This window comes from Alosa sapidissima, chromosome 14, assembly GCF_018492685.1.
Source record: "Alosa sapidissima isolate fAloSap1 chromosome 14, fAloSap1.pri, whole genome shotgun sequence".
In the NCBI taxonomy this organism is placed as follows: domain Eukaryota; kingdom Metazoa; phylum Chordata; class Actinopteri; order Clupeiformes; family Clupeidae; genus Alosa; species Alosa sapidissima.
The window spans coordinates 15074216-15091050 of NC_055970.1; the positions used below are offsets into that span (position 1 = coordinate 15074216).

Here is a 16835-nt window from a genome sequence, read left to right on the forward strand (position 1 = left end):
TAACCGGAAGCAGTTAACTTGAATCTGACCGCTTTTATTTTTTAGCCGCAGTAGCATCTGTCCTGTCCATTCAAACGTTAGCCTGAGTTTTGTTTGCTTTACCTTCGATAAATAAATTAATTTGCCATTCAACAGCCTATCAGCCATCTTCGGGAGTCTGGAATTATTCGATCTAATTCATTAAAATGTCGAGGAGACGACATAGCGACGAAAATGAAGGTAAGCGATGGGTAACGTTAGCGAAAAAGCAATAATGTTAGCCTGCGTTTGAGCAGTGAGCGTGCCATTCCTCCATGAGCAAAACTGTGATTGTATTTTAGCTAGAATTACACAGCCGACCACTCGGCTAAATATTTAGTTAGCAGATGTTTATTCTTTCAATTTGTCACCCGTTAGTATAGTTATATTTGGGAATATTGGTTTACACTTGTGGAAACTGTTGGATACGCTAACGTTATCAGTAGAATGCGCTGCTAACGGACTCGTTAAGCGCACAGCTCATAGCTAGCTAGCTAGTGATTGGTTGTTTAGCTAGTTAGCTGCGTAAGCTTGTTAACTTGGTAGTTCACACATTTCCATCACATTGTTTTTAATATGGCCGTGTGGTTTGTGAAATACACCAGTTGAACAATTGTTTAATCAGAGCTGCTAGGACACTGCAGTGCTCACACTCGGAGGCTGAACTGGCGCACACATGCAGTCTATTTGTCTGATTTCCTATCTTGTGTCTAGATGACATCGAAGGCGTATGTCAAGGGGAAACGCCGTGGAATTCTCAGTTATAGGCCTGCAAGCCTGAGATGAAACTGGAATGCCACAGCGATGTTGTGTGATGTACAAGGCGTGCTTACCTTGTGTTGCGTAATTGTCACTTACATTTTTCGTTCATGGCAAGGTTACTGGTGAGCAAGAACACGCACACAAATGCAGACAGGCCATCTAGCGCCAAGGGAGGATTTAAACCGATGCCTACTTATACTTATATATACACACCACAGGCCAGCTACTATAATGGCCAAGCAGAAATAATACTTTGCCTGTCGGTGAGGGCGCAAGGGTCTGCCAGGGTCGAATCTTTATGATTTTAGAAGCATGAGCATCTGTGCACTTCAATCTCCCGAAATCAGCCATCAGCATCAGAGCACTGTAGGTGGTAATTCATCTGCTTGAGTAACAGCCCATAGCCTCAACTCGTCATTTTTCCAACAGTTCCTTGAATTATAGTTATAGTTCTGATGGTGTGTGTTTTGTGTCTGTGTGTTCCAGGTGCACAGCCTCATAAGAGGAGGCGAACCTCCGAGCCCATCGAGATCGAAGACCGTCTGGAGTCGCTCATCTGCAGAGTGGGAGAGAAGGTACACACACTTGCATGTGCAGAGTGCTAGATAAGAAACACACACACCACCTTTTTCATTCACTGTGAGCACACTCACACACGCCCAATCCCCTGCTCTTTTGACGCCATACTCTCATGCTGTCAGCCTTCAAATGCCACACACCTCATCAAAACCAGTGATGAGCTACATCTTCAACACGTGAAGTTAAACTGTGAGTTACTTTACTGAATCCCCCACCCCCTGATTTTTCTGTGTGTGTAGAGCACCTCGTCCCTGGAGAGCAATCTGGAAGGACTGGCCGGGGTGCTGGAGGCGGACCTCCCCAACTATAAGAGCAAGATCCTGCGCATCCTCTGTGCCGTGTAAGACACTCTTGTTACCTTGACAATCCCACATCTCTCTCCTCAACAGCCACCCTTGTCAAATGAGTGTGTCTGTGGTAACCTTCGAAGTTTAAAATTACCAAGTCAGGGGCAAATGAGTAGACGGCTGCTGCACATCAGCTGCTTCCTCTGATGTGTGTTCTTTAAATGTTCTATTATGTCTGTTAGTAGACATTTCTCACTTGCATACTGAGTTCACCACACTTTAAAAGGCTGTGTATTGGTGATGACGTGTTTGTGTGTGTGTAGGGCTCGTCTGCTCCCTGAGAAGCTGACTGTCTACAGCACTCTGGTTGGACTACTGAATGCGCGGAACTACAACTTTGGAGGAGAGTTTGTGGAGGCCATGATCCGCCAGCTCAAAGAGACTCTTAAGGCCAACCTGTACGACGAGGCTGCCTACCTGGTGTGTGTCTGTGTGTGAGAGAAATTTGCCATCTCTAAGACCCACAGCTAACTGTGTGTGTGTGTGTGTGTGTGAGGGAGAGATCTGCTAGTACAGAAACCTGTATATATACTGTATCTGTGTCTGGTAGTTGTGTTTTGTGTATGTATATATGTATGTGAGAGAGAGGGGTGGACCTGCCAGCTCAGTGATTCTCAAGTAACTGTGGGTGAAGTCTACTAGCTCAGAAACCCTTCTAAAACTAAAAGTGCAACCCTTCATGTTGACCACATTTCGTTCTATACTACTGCGCCACCACAAATTGATACAAAAGTTCGAGTTGCTGCGTCTTGGCATTGCTTGGCAATCATTCTGATAGAAGAAATATATTTCTTGGATGAAGAATGATTTTCTATGAATAATTTATTACATTTCTTGTTATTGTGCCATTATTTTATGAAATTCTGCCAGGTGTATGTAGTAACCGTTTGAATTACTGAAACCTACAGCCTCTTGGCGTATATTGCTCGATTAAGTAACTGTTTTTGTGTGTGCCAGGTGCGGTTCTTGGCTGACCTGGTGAATTGTCATGTCATTGCTGCTCCCTCCATGGTGGCCATGTTTGAAAACTTTGTGAGTGTCACTCAAGAAGAGGACATACCCCAGGTAAGGTGTGTGTGTGTGTGTGTGTGTTGAAAGTGCAGGGTTTCCTGCAGGGAATTTGTTAGTCAAGGTGGTAGGTCGTCCGACCGGGGTGGGGGGAGGGGGGGGGGGGAATGGATGGTGTCGGTCCAACCGGTGGGGGTGTGGGTGCTGGCGTTGGCGTCATGTTTGTGCGATGCACTACAGACTATATTTAACAATTATTTATTATAATAAATATTTATTTAAACACTACAAACTACACATCAGAATACAACTATTTCAAAATATTTGTGCAATTTTAACAAAGACTATTACAAACTATAGAACAAGTGCAAACGAAAGTGCAAAACAACAAAATGTGCAAATGTGATCAGTCACTGCAAGCCATCCTCCTTGGCTTTAAAAAGAACATTTCAAGGGCCCATTGTAATTGCACTGTTTAATTATTGGACCATTAATGCCTACCTTCATGCAGGCTGTCAGACTGTTGCCCTGTTCCGCAAGTCTGTCCTGATCTATACACCGAGAGTGAATGAATGAAGTTTAGATTATTTTATAGTTTTGTGTAATATGGATGGGATTTGAGAGCGGAGCGCTTTTTAATTTAGAGGCCGGTGCGGCTGCTCTGTTTTGCTCTGATCCCTCACACCACGAGTCTGAGGCATGCCTAAACCCACCCAGAATTTATGTCTTCCTAATAAAACCAAGACCGTTACATTTCAAAGATATTGGCCATGTAGCCTAAGTTCCTTGATGGGAATGGAGTTAGCTACAAAATTTAGAAAGAATACGCTGGCGGGACTGTGATTTGTCAGTCTTGCGCGTCCGATTAGAGGGCTTTCCTTCGTTTACGGTCACCATCTTAAAAAGACGCGCAAGTCAACACTGCTAGGCGTGGGTGGCTGTTTACTCGGTCGCTCCTTCGCTCAAATTCGTGTCGGGTCGCTCCGCTCAATTTTGCTCCCTGCTCCACTTGAAAATCATCCCACTGCAGTGAAATCACTCTATGCTCCCTCCAATTTAAAAGAGGGAGAAATAATCTACAAGCCAAATTGTCACCTTCAACAGAACTTAAATCCCACAGAACTAAGAGCAACGGCAATATATTTCACTCAGAACATTTATTTTAAAAGATGGTGTAACACCGATGTGCAACAACAAACGCTTGCCATGTTAATACACATAAGCATAAAATTCAAGGGATCAGTGGGATTAGTTGGCTAAAGAATACAGGCTTAGCATCCAACTTTAATTTTAGCCTTCTACTTGATATGAAGCAATTTCAAATTGCTCACGTTTTTCTTTGCTCATAGCACACACTCATGTTTCTGCGATGTGTCCTCTTAGATTCGAAAATGAATCTTTACCCACTGAAACCGTCACCACATGGTTATTCTTGCTCTACATTGTTAGTAGTATCTAGTTGTTTTGTAGGAATAGTACGCTTGTATCAGTTTCCTTTCTAACAGTAGCGTAGCCAGAAATGTTCAAACGGGTGGGCAAAGCGAATTTGATTGAACATAAGAGAGGCCTAGATTAGATACACCATACAAGCATTACTCATAGGCATGTTATATTTATGACATAAACAAGGAATTTATTAAACAGCTGACCAATTACGCTGAAACTTTCAACTGGAGCAAAACGATGCATGTGCGCGTCACATGAAACACAATTGAGACAATAGATTGACAATATTGGACAACTGCAAAGCCTTATCATAGGCATGTTACATTCATGACATGAAAAGTGGAACTTATAGAACGAAAATGACCAATTACGCAGTCGTTTTTAACATTTTAAACTTGCGCAAAACTGATGAACCCAGCATAAATTAAATTTAATTTCGCATAAATTAAAACACAAATTGAAGCAACAACTTGACCATTGGACAATCCTACCACAAAATCTTTCCATAGGCCTGCAACGTTTATGACATAAAAAGTGGAACATGAACGCATTTCATCACACCTGACAATTAAACGGAGCTGTGTCTGTTCGCGATTTGACTGATTCTTAAGAGGGAGGAGCGGGATATTTGCACCACTCAGCTCCGTTCACTAGCTCTGATTCGGAGGCATATCACATATGTAAAGATTATAAAAACTGATTATTTTTCGATTCATGGCACGTTTCTTATTTTTTTAATGCGTTCTGCATGCGTGACTGCAAAGTGCTGCGGGAAACCCTGAAGTGTGCAGTGACTGGATGTGCAAGAGCCATTATCTACCCTGTGGGTGTACTGATGCATGATGTGACTGATTTGTGTGTGTGTGTTGCAGGTGCGCAGTGACTGGTTTGTGTATGTGGTGCTGTCATGTTTACCCTGGGTGGGGAAGGAGCTGTATGAAAAGAAAGACGTGGAGATGGACCGCCTGCTCAACCAAATCGAGGCCTATCTCAAGTGAGTCTATATCCCCCCCTAAACCAGATCGAGGCTCAAGTGAGTCTATCCCTTAACCAGACCGAGGCCTACCTCAAGTGAGTCAGTGGCCTCGGACCAATCTCGATGTAAACACTCACAGACCTTGGGCCTGTACTACGAAGGGAGCTTAACCTACCCAGATGTAACCCAGGGTTACTTTGTTAAACCGGGGTTGACAAAACCTGGTTATCTTAAGTGGTGTTAATCGGTACTACGACGTTGATTATGAAGTTGATTTGTTGAGCCGGGGTTAACCTAATTGGAGTTTGTGCGCGTTCACATAAAAGGGGCGGGTTGCAGCGCTAGTCACCACTTTCAATGATGACGCGATCACCTTATTTTACGGATTAATTATTATGACAAGTTATGAGGAATTAAAACCCACTCTACGACAAAAATCAAATACTGTACGTCGGCAGTGAACAAAGCAAGGCTGTTGGCAACGTATTGCAGATCGGGTAGCCTAAATGCCTAAAAGTAAAGTTTTATTCCCACATGTTCTTCAAATATGTGTTACGGAGGATTAGTAGCTTGCGAAATGTCTGAAATGAGTTGAAATAATTAAATAGCCTACTTTGAGTTCATAGAAAGGCCTACAGATGCAACCCAATTCAGAAGTGGGCATATAGATTACAGTAATAAGGACAATTGAATGTTTAAGTAGCCCCCATTGACTGATTTAGTGTATGCCTAATCCTGTGAACATTTCAGATGCAACACCATTGCCAAACGCACATGGCAGCAGGTGAAAATGAAACACAAAAACATTATTCAGAATAGTAGGTTTATATAGTTATAGCTTGCATTAATATTTCTTAATTATGAAAACATGTAGGCCTAGCTTATAGCCTTCACTTGGCCTCTGTTTTACAGCTAACAAGAAAAAGGTGTCTTTGAACACTACTGTAGGAGGAAATGCACCAGCGTGTTTTACAGTAGCAGAAGAGTTGGCCATCGCAAATAATAGTGGAAGGCCGATTATGGAGGGGGTTGAGGGAGGCATTCGGTCGGATTCTGGTGCTGTGGAAATGTGTAGCCTTTATGTGCAGGGTACAGTAATATGACATTCAATTCAACAAGTTTGTTAAAATTGTGACTTTAATTTATTAGGCCTACTGTAGGCTATGTCCGATTTATTTTAGGCTATTCTTGCTCAGATTTTCAGCATACTGTAGGCCTATGTCCGATTTATTTTCGGACATAAAGTATTCTTGCATCACAGATGGAATACATGAATGTCCACGTATGGGCATTGCTATGAGACGTCTTCCTAGATCATCTGACAAAGATAACGAATTCCCTTGGCTGACAATATATATCTTCATAGAGAATATCGTCCGGGTAAGCTATATATATTTTCTGGCGGTCTCTAAAACCCCTCGCCCTGCGAAGAGAGTCCCTCACGATTTGCGCTCCAATGTCGTATGGATCATCCAGGTACGCCGACATGTCTCGGGAGAAATTGTTAGTGGAGGGGTGGTACTTATAAAGGGTGTGGTTAACGGAAACCTCGGGTTAACCAAGAACATAACCTGGTCGGAGCAGGTTTGAGATGCAGCGTAAATTGCCATGGCAGCATACCTCGGTTAAAACCTATCCACCTTTCGTAGTACGGGTTAATCGGGAAGTTACGCCACACGTGATCAAGTTACTCTCGAAGTTACCCAGATAAGCCAGTAACCCCGCTTCGTAGTACAGGCCCCTTGAGACTGTATTCCTGCTAAGCCTGTGCGGGAGGGTCTGTCTTGCTGTCAAATTGTAAATGGCATGATGGTTCTCTGGCACTGGCTGACCGGTGATGGGGTTGGCTGGATGGTTATGTGCTGATCTGTGATTGACTGGCTAATACTTGTTTCCTGCTCAGGAAGAGGCAGAAGATTCATGTGCCCATGCTGCAGGTGTGGGGTGCAGACAAACCACATCCACAGGAAGAGGTAGGTGTGTTTGTGTATGTGTGTGTTTATTACACATAGAGTTGCTCATATTGACATTGTAGTGTGTGTGACCTCTCCCCCTCCTCTTGTAGTACCTGGAGTGTCTCTGCGCTCAGGTCCAGAAGCTGAAGAAGGACCGGTGGCAGGAGCGGCACATCATGCGTCCGTACGTGGCCTTCGACAGCGTGCTGTGTGAGGCCCTGCAGCACAACCTGCCCCCCTTCACCCCACCCGCTCACACCCCCGACGCCAGCTACCCCATGCCCCGCGTCGTCTTTCGCATGTTCGACTACACTGACGCCCCCGAGGTAAGCAAACACACACACACACACACACACTCTCCAGACATCAGCTACCCAATATCCTGCATTGTCTTCTGCATGTCCAACTACACTGAAGCCCCCGAGGGGAGCACACACACACAGACACACACATACACCCGACGTCAGCTACCCCATGCCCTGCGTCGTCTTCCTGAGGTGAACACTTGCCATTAGAAGTATGCTGAATACCACTGAAGATACCGATTTCTCCATTACTCTCCCTCAACAACCATTTTATGAGATTGTTATTTAATAATTGCTGTTTAATAGCTTCTGCAAACATCTCGTCACACTTTGACCAAAACAACATGTATACAGTATTTTTGTAAGTGTGTGTGTGTGTGTGTGTGTGTGTGTAGGGTCCTGTGATGCCTGGCAGTCATTCGGTGGAGCGCTTTGTGATTGAGGAGAATCTGCACTGTATCATCAAGTCTCACTGGAGGGAGAGGAAGACCTGGTGAGCCCTCATCATCCTGTTCATCCGTACTTGCAAAGCTCTAAGTGACGTGATGTGTACTTATATGTAGTATAATAGTATAGTATAGTATTTATTGTACTAATAAGAGCGCTTAGTATTACACTAGTAAGTATAGTACTGATTGCCTGTAGTGTTATAATTATAAACTGTCCCCCTCACTTCACCTTCATCTGCCTCATTCATCACACACTCCTCATCACCTGTGATGCTTCCTGTTCTCTGAACTCTAACCTTTGACCTCTGCTCTTTGCAGCGCTGCCCAGCTACTCAGCTACCCAGGCAAGAACAAGATCCCACTGAACTACCACATAGTTGAGGTGAGTTAAAGCACACACATACACACACACTAGGGATACAATGATGGTGTGCTCACAGTTCAGTATGCATCAAGGTTTTTGGGCCACAGTTAGTGCAGTTTCAATATCTTAATATTTATTTGAAAATAAAACCAAAACAATTTTCAAATGGGGAATTTAATCAGTTATTTATTTTGCCAATAGACAAAACAAATCCAATCAGAAATGGTGTGTGAGTGATTAGACTTAAGGTGCATTCAAATTTGGTAAACGGTGGTGAACGCTCATGGATAAGATGTTTTCTCTGAACAGTTAAATTTGAACTATTTGGTGTAATCATTCCATTGTCACGGTAACACTTCGCCTAGTTCACGTCCAGCTCCACTATGTGTTTGTGGAGAACTGCCTCCTCAGACAGTTTGTGATTGTTTGCCTTGAATTTGTGGAGAACTGCCTCCTCAGACAGTTTGTGATTGTTTGCCTTGAATTTTTGGAGAACGTTTGCGAACAGAGACCTGTTTGCAAACGTTCGCCTATGCTGATTTGAACGCACCTCTGGTTCCTACAGTTTGTACTGCATTGGGGCAGCTTTTACTTCCTCTGGAGGTCTTGCCTCAAATTGTTGTTGGAAAAGTGCACTGAGACATTTTAGTTTCTCTATGAAGTGGAATCTCCCTGCTGCACATGTAATGAATAGAGCTGGCAGCATGTGAGACGACATGATGCAAACGTTTCCACTCAAGTAGACAGCAGTAGATAAGCAACACTTGCAGATTGTTCTTCGGTTGTTTATGGTTTTCTTACCTTTGCTGTCGTAGTGACATTATTTTGAAGAGTTCTCTTATACTGGATTTGAAGTTTGCCGTGGTTCTGTTTGCATGGTAAGGGTGAACAGGCTGTGGGTAGATGTCTGTGGGCTCCAGACGTTCTGTGAATGAAGTACATGAGTGCAGTCTGCAGCACAATAGCATGTTTGGGAAACTGACGGGTGTACTACGTAGTACTACTGTACTACAGTGCTTCACGTCTGCATTTAACTGTAGCGGGCATACAATTCGGTTCAATGATGCAGGGGTTCCCAAACTTTTCTGCCCACGACCCCCAAAATGACGCTGCCAGTGACTCACACACACTATCCCAGGACTCGCGCACTTAGGCCTACTGAAGCACAAGCACAATACCACAAAAGAAAAAAACAACCTAACAATCATAATATAATTTAACAATGACAATATAATTTTTTCAATACTATTATTATAAGTATACAAAACTTTTTTTAATTATTTTTTTTTATTTCGGAAAATCATCTCTCGACCCGGGCGGGGTCCTGACCCCTACTTTGGGAACCATTGCAATAAAGTACCGTAGCATCCCTCACTCGCAAACTCCCTCAGAAACCAATCACCATTCAGGTGTAGTCATTAAGCGGTTGTCTCCATTCTGGATTGTGTGTGTTCAGGTGATCTTCGGAGAGCTGTTCCAGCTGCCGGCCCCCCCACACATAGAGGTGATGTACACAGCTCTGCTCATCGAGCTCTGCAAGCTGCAGCCTGGATCACTCCCTCAAGTCGTATCCTTCTCACACACATACAGAAACTTTCTCTTGCTTGCTTTTTATTTATTTTTTTCTTGCTCTGATATTCACGTTATTCGCGAAACCTTATTTCTGTCTGGTTTTCATTTTCAGTCCACTCTGTTTACATAATTACTTGGTGTAGTCTCAACATACTCAGCAGGCCGAATATTCTTAAACTTATATTCATTTTGCAATGTTGACAATTCTACACTCAATATGGATATTCTATATAATATGACCAGATGTTTTAAGTAAATGTCATCTATAAGCATACCATTTAAGTAAACGTCTTAAAGTATTTATTATTTACAGTACTTAAGTATGACAAGTAGCCAGAACTTTGGATTAGCTATTAAGTACAAGCAGCACCTTAACTTGTTGCCTAGACTTCATACACTATGTTGTCGATGCCTGAACAAAGGTGTAACTGCCTTTTTTCACTGCTGCTTCCTTTTAATATGAAGTTTCAAGGCGACTTCCATTGTTGGCTCACGAATATCGTGGATACAGCCCCCCCCTGCCCCCTTCCCACACACACACACCCACACAATCACCTACATGTGCTCATCAGTGAGGAGTGTGTTTCCTGAAGTGAGTTTGTAGCTGGCCCAAGCCACAGAGATGCTCTACATGAGACTGGACACCATGCACACCACCTGCATCGACCGGTGAGTGTGACTGACAGACAGACACTAGACAGACAGACACTAGACAGACAGACACTAGACAGACAGACACTAGACAGACAGACACTAGACAGACAGACACTAGACAGACAGACACTAGACAGACAGACACTAGACAGACAGACACTAGACAGACAGACACTAGACAGACAGACACTAGACAGACAGACACTAACTAACTCTGTGTGTCCTCACAGGTTGATCAACTGGTTCGCACACCATCTGAGTAACTTCCAGTTCCGTTGGAGTTGGGATGATTGGTAAGAGTGTGTGAGCGAGAGGGCGCATGTATATGTATGCCCAATGTCAGTAGATTCTCATTGTAGAAACGGTAATGCCATTCTTCAAAAAAAAAAGTGTGTGTGTGTTCTCAGGGCGGATTGCTTGACTGTGGACATTGAGAAGCCCAAACCCAAGTTTGTGAAAGAGGTGCTTGAGAAGTGCATGAGGTAGGTACTGAATTCACACACACGCACACACATACGTTTACACGTTTGAGGCACCTCTGCATACACATTCATGTATGTTTTGGCGTAGCTCTCTGTGGAGTACTGGTATGTGTCATTTGGTATCTAATGTAGTGTGTGTGTGTGTGTGTTTGTAGGCTGTCGTACCACCAGCGGATCGTGGACATCGTCCCCCCCAGTTTCTCTGCTCTAATTCCAGCTGATCCTCTTTTCCAGTACAAATATGGAGAGGACACCAGCAGTGAGTCTTACGCTCTCTCACTCTATCAACTCTCATACTTTCTCTCACTCTCTCACGATAGATAGATACTTTATTGATCACCAAGGGGAAATTCAAGAATTCTATCAACTCTCACTCTATCAACTCATACTTTCTCCCACTCTCAACTCCCACTTTCTCACACTGTCACTCTATCAACTCTCACTCTCTCACTCCATCAACTCTCTCGCTCTCTGTCACTCACTCACTCACTCACTCGCTCACTCGGCTGAATCTCAGTGTACCCCTTCACAGACTTTCATGCACGTTCCTACTAAATTCATGAGTGCTTGGGGCTGTCCCGCTGTGAAATTCTGAAGTGCTCGCACCCTTTCTCTGCCCTTTCTCTGCATCAGCATCTATGCAGACTTTACCCAAGGGAATTACCCATAATTCATAGTGTTGTGATGTGAAATTGAACAATGTCACTGGTGCTGTCCCAGTCCTGTTATTAGCATTTTGAACCTTTACAGCTTCTCAAACGCAATCACTTGTCAACGGATGTCCGTTTTTAGTCTTTAAGGGTTCAGCGTTTAGACCTTAAGGGGACATAGAGACTGAGCCATTTCACTTGCGCGCGCACACACACACACACCCTGTTAATTCTCTGTCCCCACAGGTTCGTTGCCCGGATACGCTGTATCGATCTCTGTTGGCAACGCCATCAAGAATAGGGCAACCAATGAGGAAATCATCGCCGTCCTGAGAGATGTGCCTAACCCCAACCAGGAGGATGACGACGGTAACTTAGACACACACACACACACACGCGCAGTGCATGTAGCTCTTGTGCAGATCCCAGGTGCATTCATGATCAGCGTTACAGGCTGCTGTAGAGCCACAGCTGCACTCGTATAACTCTAAAGTGTGTGTGTGTGTAGATGAGGGCGAGAGCTTCAACCCCCTGAAGATTGAGGTGTTCCTGCAGACGCTTCTCCACCTCGCAGCCAAGTCCTTCAGCCACTCCTTCAGTGCACTCGCCAAGTGAGTTTGCACACACACACACACACACACACACACACACACACACACAAGCCCGCTGTGCCACACACATACCTTTAACACACAAGAGCTCTCACTAATGCATACTGTTTCATCATAAGCTAATCTAGTTGACACAATTTCCTGGGGTCCGGGTACAACAGACCCTGTTCAGTGTTTCCCAGAGAATTGAATTCCATTTGTAGTGGTTGGTTTGCAGAATTAACTTGAATACAACAGTTTTTAATAAATTAGCACAGCGTGGTTATGATGCTAACCAGATTTAAGCACAATTTAGTACAACCTGGAAAATCATTTTGTGGGGGTCAATGTTGATATTGTGATGGGCTGCCACAAATAAGTCAATGTATGGGAAACACTGCTGTTCCCCCTCCCTCAGTGGGCGGACACACACACACACTCACTCCCCTTCAGAGCACTTTCCAAGTGAGCGTCCACACACACACACACACACACATAAAACATACAACAAGCCTGTCCGTTTGTGTCGAAGAGGAGTATGATTCGTGTGTGTGTGTGTGTGTTAGGTTCCATGAAGTTCTGAAGGCTATTTCGGATTGTGATGAGGGGAAACTTCACATTCTCAAAGTGGTCTACCAGGTGTGGAAGAACCACCCACAGGTAGGGCATGAATAAGGCAACACATGCTCAGTCAATTTCACACACACACACACACACACACACACACACACTCACTCCCTCCCTACCCCTCTCTCAGATGATAGCGGTGCTGGTGGATAAGATGGTGCGTACTCAGATTGTGGACTGCGCTGCCGTCGCCAACTGGGTCTTCTCTCAGGACATGGCACATGACTTCACACGGTGAGGCGCTCACAGATGTCATCAGCATTAGCCTGGAGGTGGCCAAGTGAGGGCCTCTGACCTCCCACGTGAGAAGCCTGACGTGTGTGTGTGTGTGCGTGTGTGTGTAGGTTCTACATGTGGGAAATCCTCCATTCGACTCTGAGGAAGATGAATAAGCATGTGCAGAAGGTCCAGAAGGAGCTGGAGGAGGCCAAAGACAAGCTGGAGAAACAACAACACAAAAAGGTGTGTGTTAGAGCGATACAGTAAGGATGAAGATAAGGCATGTGGATTTCAGCTAAACAAATGGTGTCTACGTGTTAGTGTTAGAGATGTCACGAGAACCGATACTTTGGTACCAAGCCGATACTAAAATTCTGAAAACAACATTTTCTTGGGTGAAGTACCGTGAATGCAGTTTTCCAGACCTGATGGGGGCCATGTTGTATTGTTGCAAGTCTGCCATAGTCCATTTAAGCAATATAGCACGAGTGAGCGTGGGGTTGGTCATGGATATTCCCACGGGTGTTGTTCGGCCGTAGCCATGAGGCCACGTTAGTTATCTACAAGTCTCCTCCAAGTGACAATCATATTATAGGCCCTACACAATGCTGGCAATGCTGAGAACAATTAGCATCCTCGTTTATCTTACTTACATTGAGCTGACTGTGTAGCTTAATCCACAGATGTGGTGAAGCACTGTTTCGTTATGGTTTGCTAAGGAGTAACCCATTGCTTGAAATAGTGGAGAGCTGGGATGAGAACATTGTGTCAAATCTTCGCATTGTATCGCTGAGTGATTTATTATTAGCTGTGTAAAGTCTGAGTTGAAATGTTCAGGGATATTCCAACTCATGGAACGTCTCTCTGCCAATCAGAAACAAATAAATAGTTCCATAGAACCCAATTGTTGTATAATTACTAACATATGTACACTCTAATTCTTTATCTTTCGTGTCCCACCACTATGCTTATTAATTGATCCTAGCAAATGGTTTTACATTGAATCTATGCAGAGCTTATGGTGTTCCCTAAGCATGTTGCCTACACGGTGTTGTGTTATGTGCGCAGGTCTGCGTAGCGTCGCAATTCCTTAACATAACAGTAAAAATAAACAAACTCCTTGAGGGACCTCTTTGTAAGTAAACAGCAAATCTGTCATTTGTTGTGTTTTCAGCGCAGTAAGAAATACAGTTACAGCCATATTCTGTTCTGACTGGGTGGGTGGAGACAAGGGTAGTGATGTTTTTGTTCCGACGCGTGTGCGGATGGGCAGGGACAGCAGGGATGTGGAACTGGACCGTTCGAGGGGGTACGAGGGTAGTGATGTTTCTTATCTGACGTGTGTGTTTCTCAGAAGGACAGTGGGGACGAGGAGGAGATGGATCGTTTGAGTGGGGACGAGGACATGCAGCTGGAGGAGCAGATTGAGCGTTTGCAGGAGAAGGTGGAAGCGGCCCAGAGCGAGCAGAAGAACCTCTTCCTGGTCATCTTCCAGGTGGGTCAAAGGTCACCATTTACCCAAGAGTAGACTTACTTTTGGAACAGCTGCTCTCACTCACCAGCTCTCTCTCTCCCTCACAGAGGTTTATAATGATGTTGACTGAGCACCTGGTTCGCTGTGAAACTGGCGGAATTGACTTCAACACCAGCTGGTATAAGATCTGCATCGAGAGACTGCAGCAGGTCTTCCTCATGGTACTCCTCCTCCTCCTTCCTACGAACCTAACACACACATACCTTAACACACACAATCATACCTCACCACCAGGATGTCCGCTAGGGTTTTGTCTTGCCGATCCAGTGACTGGAGAAAATGTATTTTACCGGACAAATTTGAAATTTACTGTCATCGTAGACTTTAATAGACTGTTAATAGATTAAGTTAGTTCCACAGTAGGCTGTTAATAGATGTCAAGTCAGTCCCACAGTAGGCTGTTGATAGACATTTTTGTTATGAACACGCATGTCCTATTACAGTTAGGCTTTTTATTATTTTTTTTAATTTTTTTACTTTTGCCAGTTTTTCTTCAATTTTACCAGTCAAAACACACACACACACCATTAATGACATGAACATGTTTGCCTTAGATTAGTCAGACTCTTACTCTTCTCCTATGTGTGTTTCTAGCATCACGGCACCATTCAGCAGTACATGGGGACCTTGGAGCACCTTCTGTTCACTGCTGAACTGGACCCCCACATCTTACACGTCTACCAGCAGTTCTGCGCTCTCCAACTCTGAAACCTAACACACACGTACTCTCCAGGAGGGCCAGGGGGGAGTTGGACTTTGTTCGAGATAAAATGTGTCAGTGGAGGAGCTGGCCGTTTGTATGACAGTGTTTGTAGCCTCAGTGTGTGTGTGTGTGTGAGCGAGCGAGAATGTCACAGAGGAACAGTTTGTGTGTGTGTGTGAGTGAGGGAGAGCATGTGTCTTTTTAGCTACAGTATAACTACACTGGTTGAGAATGTTCCAGTGTCAATCAGTTGTTTTTGTTTTGTTTTTTTCTTCTTTTGCTTGTTTTTATTGTTTTTATTTTTCAGTTGCTGGTAGTTTTGTGACCCATAGATGTGTTCCAACAGGAGGGTGAGTGGGGTGAAAGGTCATGTGTGTGTTCGCCCAGGTGGAATCTGTGTGAGCCTCAAGACCCTACTGAAATACACGTCTTCCTCTTTTTAAACCCTTCTCTGTCTGTCTCTTGGTCTCCCTGACACACACACACACACACACACACACACACACACACAGTCTTTGGAACAGTATCAAGCACCAATGTGAGATTTAACATAATCATCTCATTATCTCCTCCAGTAGAGCATTTGCTCTCTTTCGTTATATTACATTATTGTTATTTTTTATTATTTAGATCAACAAATGTACATTGATCAACAGCCTTCATCGATGACATTTCACTGGCTGACTTTTCAAAAAGTTGGTTGTGCTCAAAGGCATTAAAGGAGAATACTGGCAAGTTTTCATGAGTATGGGGACTCGTGAACATGACCCCCCAAAGTCTAGCAATGTAACTGCCTGGCTGCTCTAGCTATTGGCTGCAGCAATTCTAGCTAGGTGGAACCGATTTTGTTCAGTTTCGGTTTAGTACCGACAGTACACGGTGACCTCGAGAAAAAGATCTGTGTGAAAAATTGTTGAAAAAAGGTCACATGGCATTACACTTCCTCTACCACCCACCAACCCATACAACTCAATCTCAGTTACTTGCTCACCCACACTCATGTTTGCCTTTTTTGGTAGAACCTTTGAATTTGGAATATCTGTTGCGTAGCTGGCTATAGACCCTTTCAACAATAAAAACAAAAACAATGCTTGAACGTTCTATTTGCAGAGGAAGTAGATTGGGAACCAAATAGAACGTTCAAGCATTGTTATTGTTTACCTTGTTAAAAGGGTCTAAGTGTCCATATCACATTTAGGTCCACGGGGACCCGTATTCTAGTCCGGCCCAGGGAGTTTCCCGATTCTATCCCATCTCTCTCTCCCACTTGCTTCTTGGCACTCCACTGTCTTATCATATTAAAGGCATAAAAGCCCAATGCCCAACAATGGTTTACGCTAATCACAATCAGCTAATGTGAAAACAGCCGTGTTCAACGAAGCTCAGTATTTCAGTGACTGGTATTGCCGAAGCGTCAGCCCTGGTGTCAAGCCCTCCTTGTGTGAAGACGTATACTAGTAAAGATGAGCACTTTTTTAAAAATTATTTTGGAAAAAAATTACAAGTATCTCCGTGAACCACAATGGCATCAATACACTCTTAAAATGAATGTGTTGTCTCTATCTGGACACAGAGATGTGTTAAAAAACAATGTA

At 44.0% G+C, this 16835-nt stretch overlaps 1 protein-coding gene across 5 annotated transcripts in view; it reads left to right on the top strand.

The window, feature by feature from the left end:
* Positions 1-16835, top strand: part of LOC121681554 (nuclear cap-binding protein subunit 1) — a 23952-nt gene continuing 7117 nt past the window's right edge. For 2 of the 5 annotated variants that reach the window (XR_006022176.1, XR_006022177.1), the window contains exons 1-23: positions 3-219; positions 1267-1355; positions 1599-1699; positions 1970-2126; positions 2664-2771; positions 5033-5154; positions 7040-7109; positions 7202-7417; positions 7792-7889; positions 8164-8227; positions 9666-9776; positions 10386-10450; positions 10666-10728; positions 10843-10917; positions 11073-11176; positions 11814-11936; positions 12076-12178; positions 12724-12817; positions 12915-13018; positions 13129-13246; positions 14358-14498; positions 14585-14698; positions 15132-15371. Coding sequence is in view for 2 of the 5 variants with exons in the window: in XM_042061352.1 (XP_041917286.1) it covers positions 186-219; positions 1267-1355; positions 1599-1699; positions 1970-2126; positions 2664-2771; positions 5033-5154; positions 7040-7109; positions 7202-7417; positions 7792-7889; positions 8164-8227; positions 9666-9776; positions 10386-10450; positions 10666-10728; positions 10843-10917; positions 11073-11176; positions 11814-11936; positions 12076-12178; positions 12724-12817; positions 12915-13018; positions 13129-13246; positions 14358-14498; positions 14585-14698; positions 15132-15245 (2388 nt within the window). In the remaining 3 variants the exon portion in view is untranslated. Of the gene's footprint in view, positions 220-1266; positions 1356-1598; positions 1700-1969; positions 2127-2663; positions 2772-5032; positions 5155-7039; positions 7110-7201; positions 7418-7791; positions 7890-8163; positions 8228-9665; positions 9777-10385; positions 10451-10665; positions 10729-10842; positions 10918-11072; positions 11177-11813; positions 11937-12075; positions 12179-12723; positions 12818-12914; positions 13019-13128; positions 13247-14357; positions 14499-14584; positions 14699-15131; positions 15685-16835 lie in introns of those variants that run through there. The other 3 variants (XM_042061353.1, XR_006022178.1, XM_042061352.1) reach the window with 3 other exon arrangements.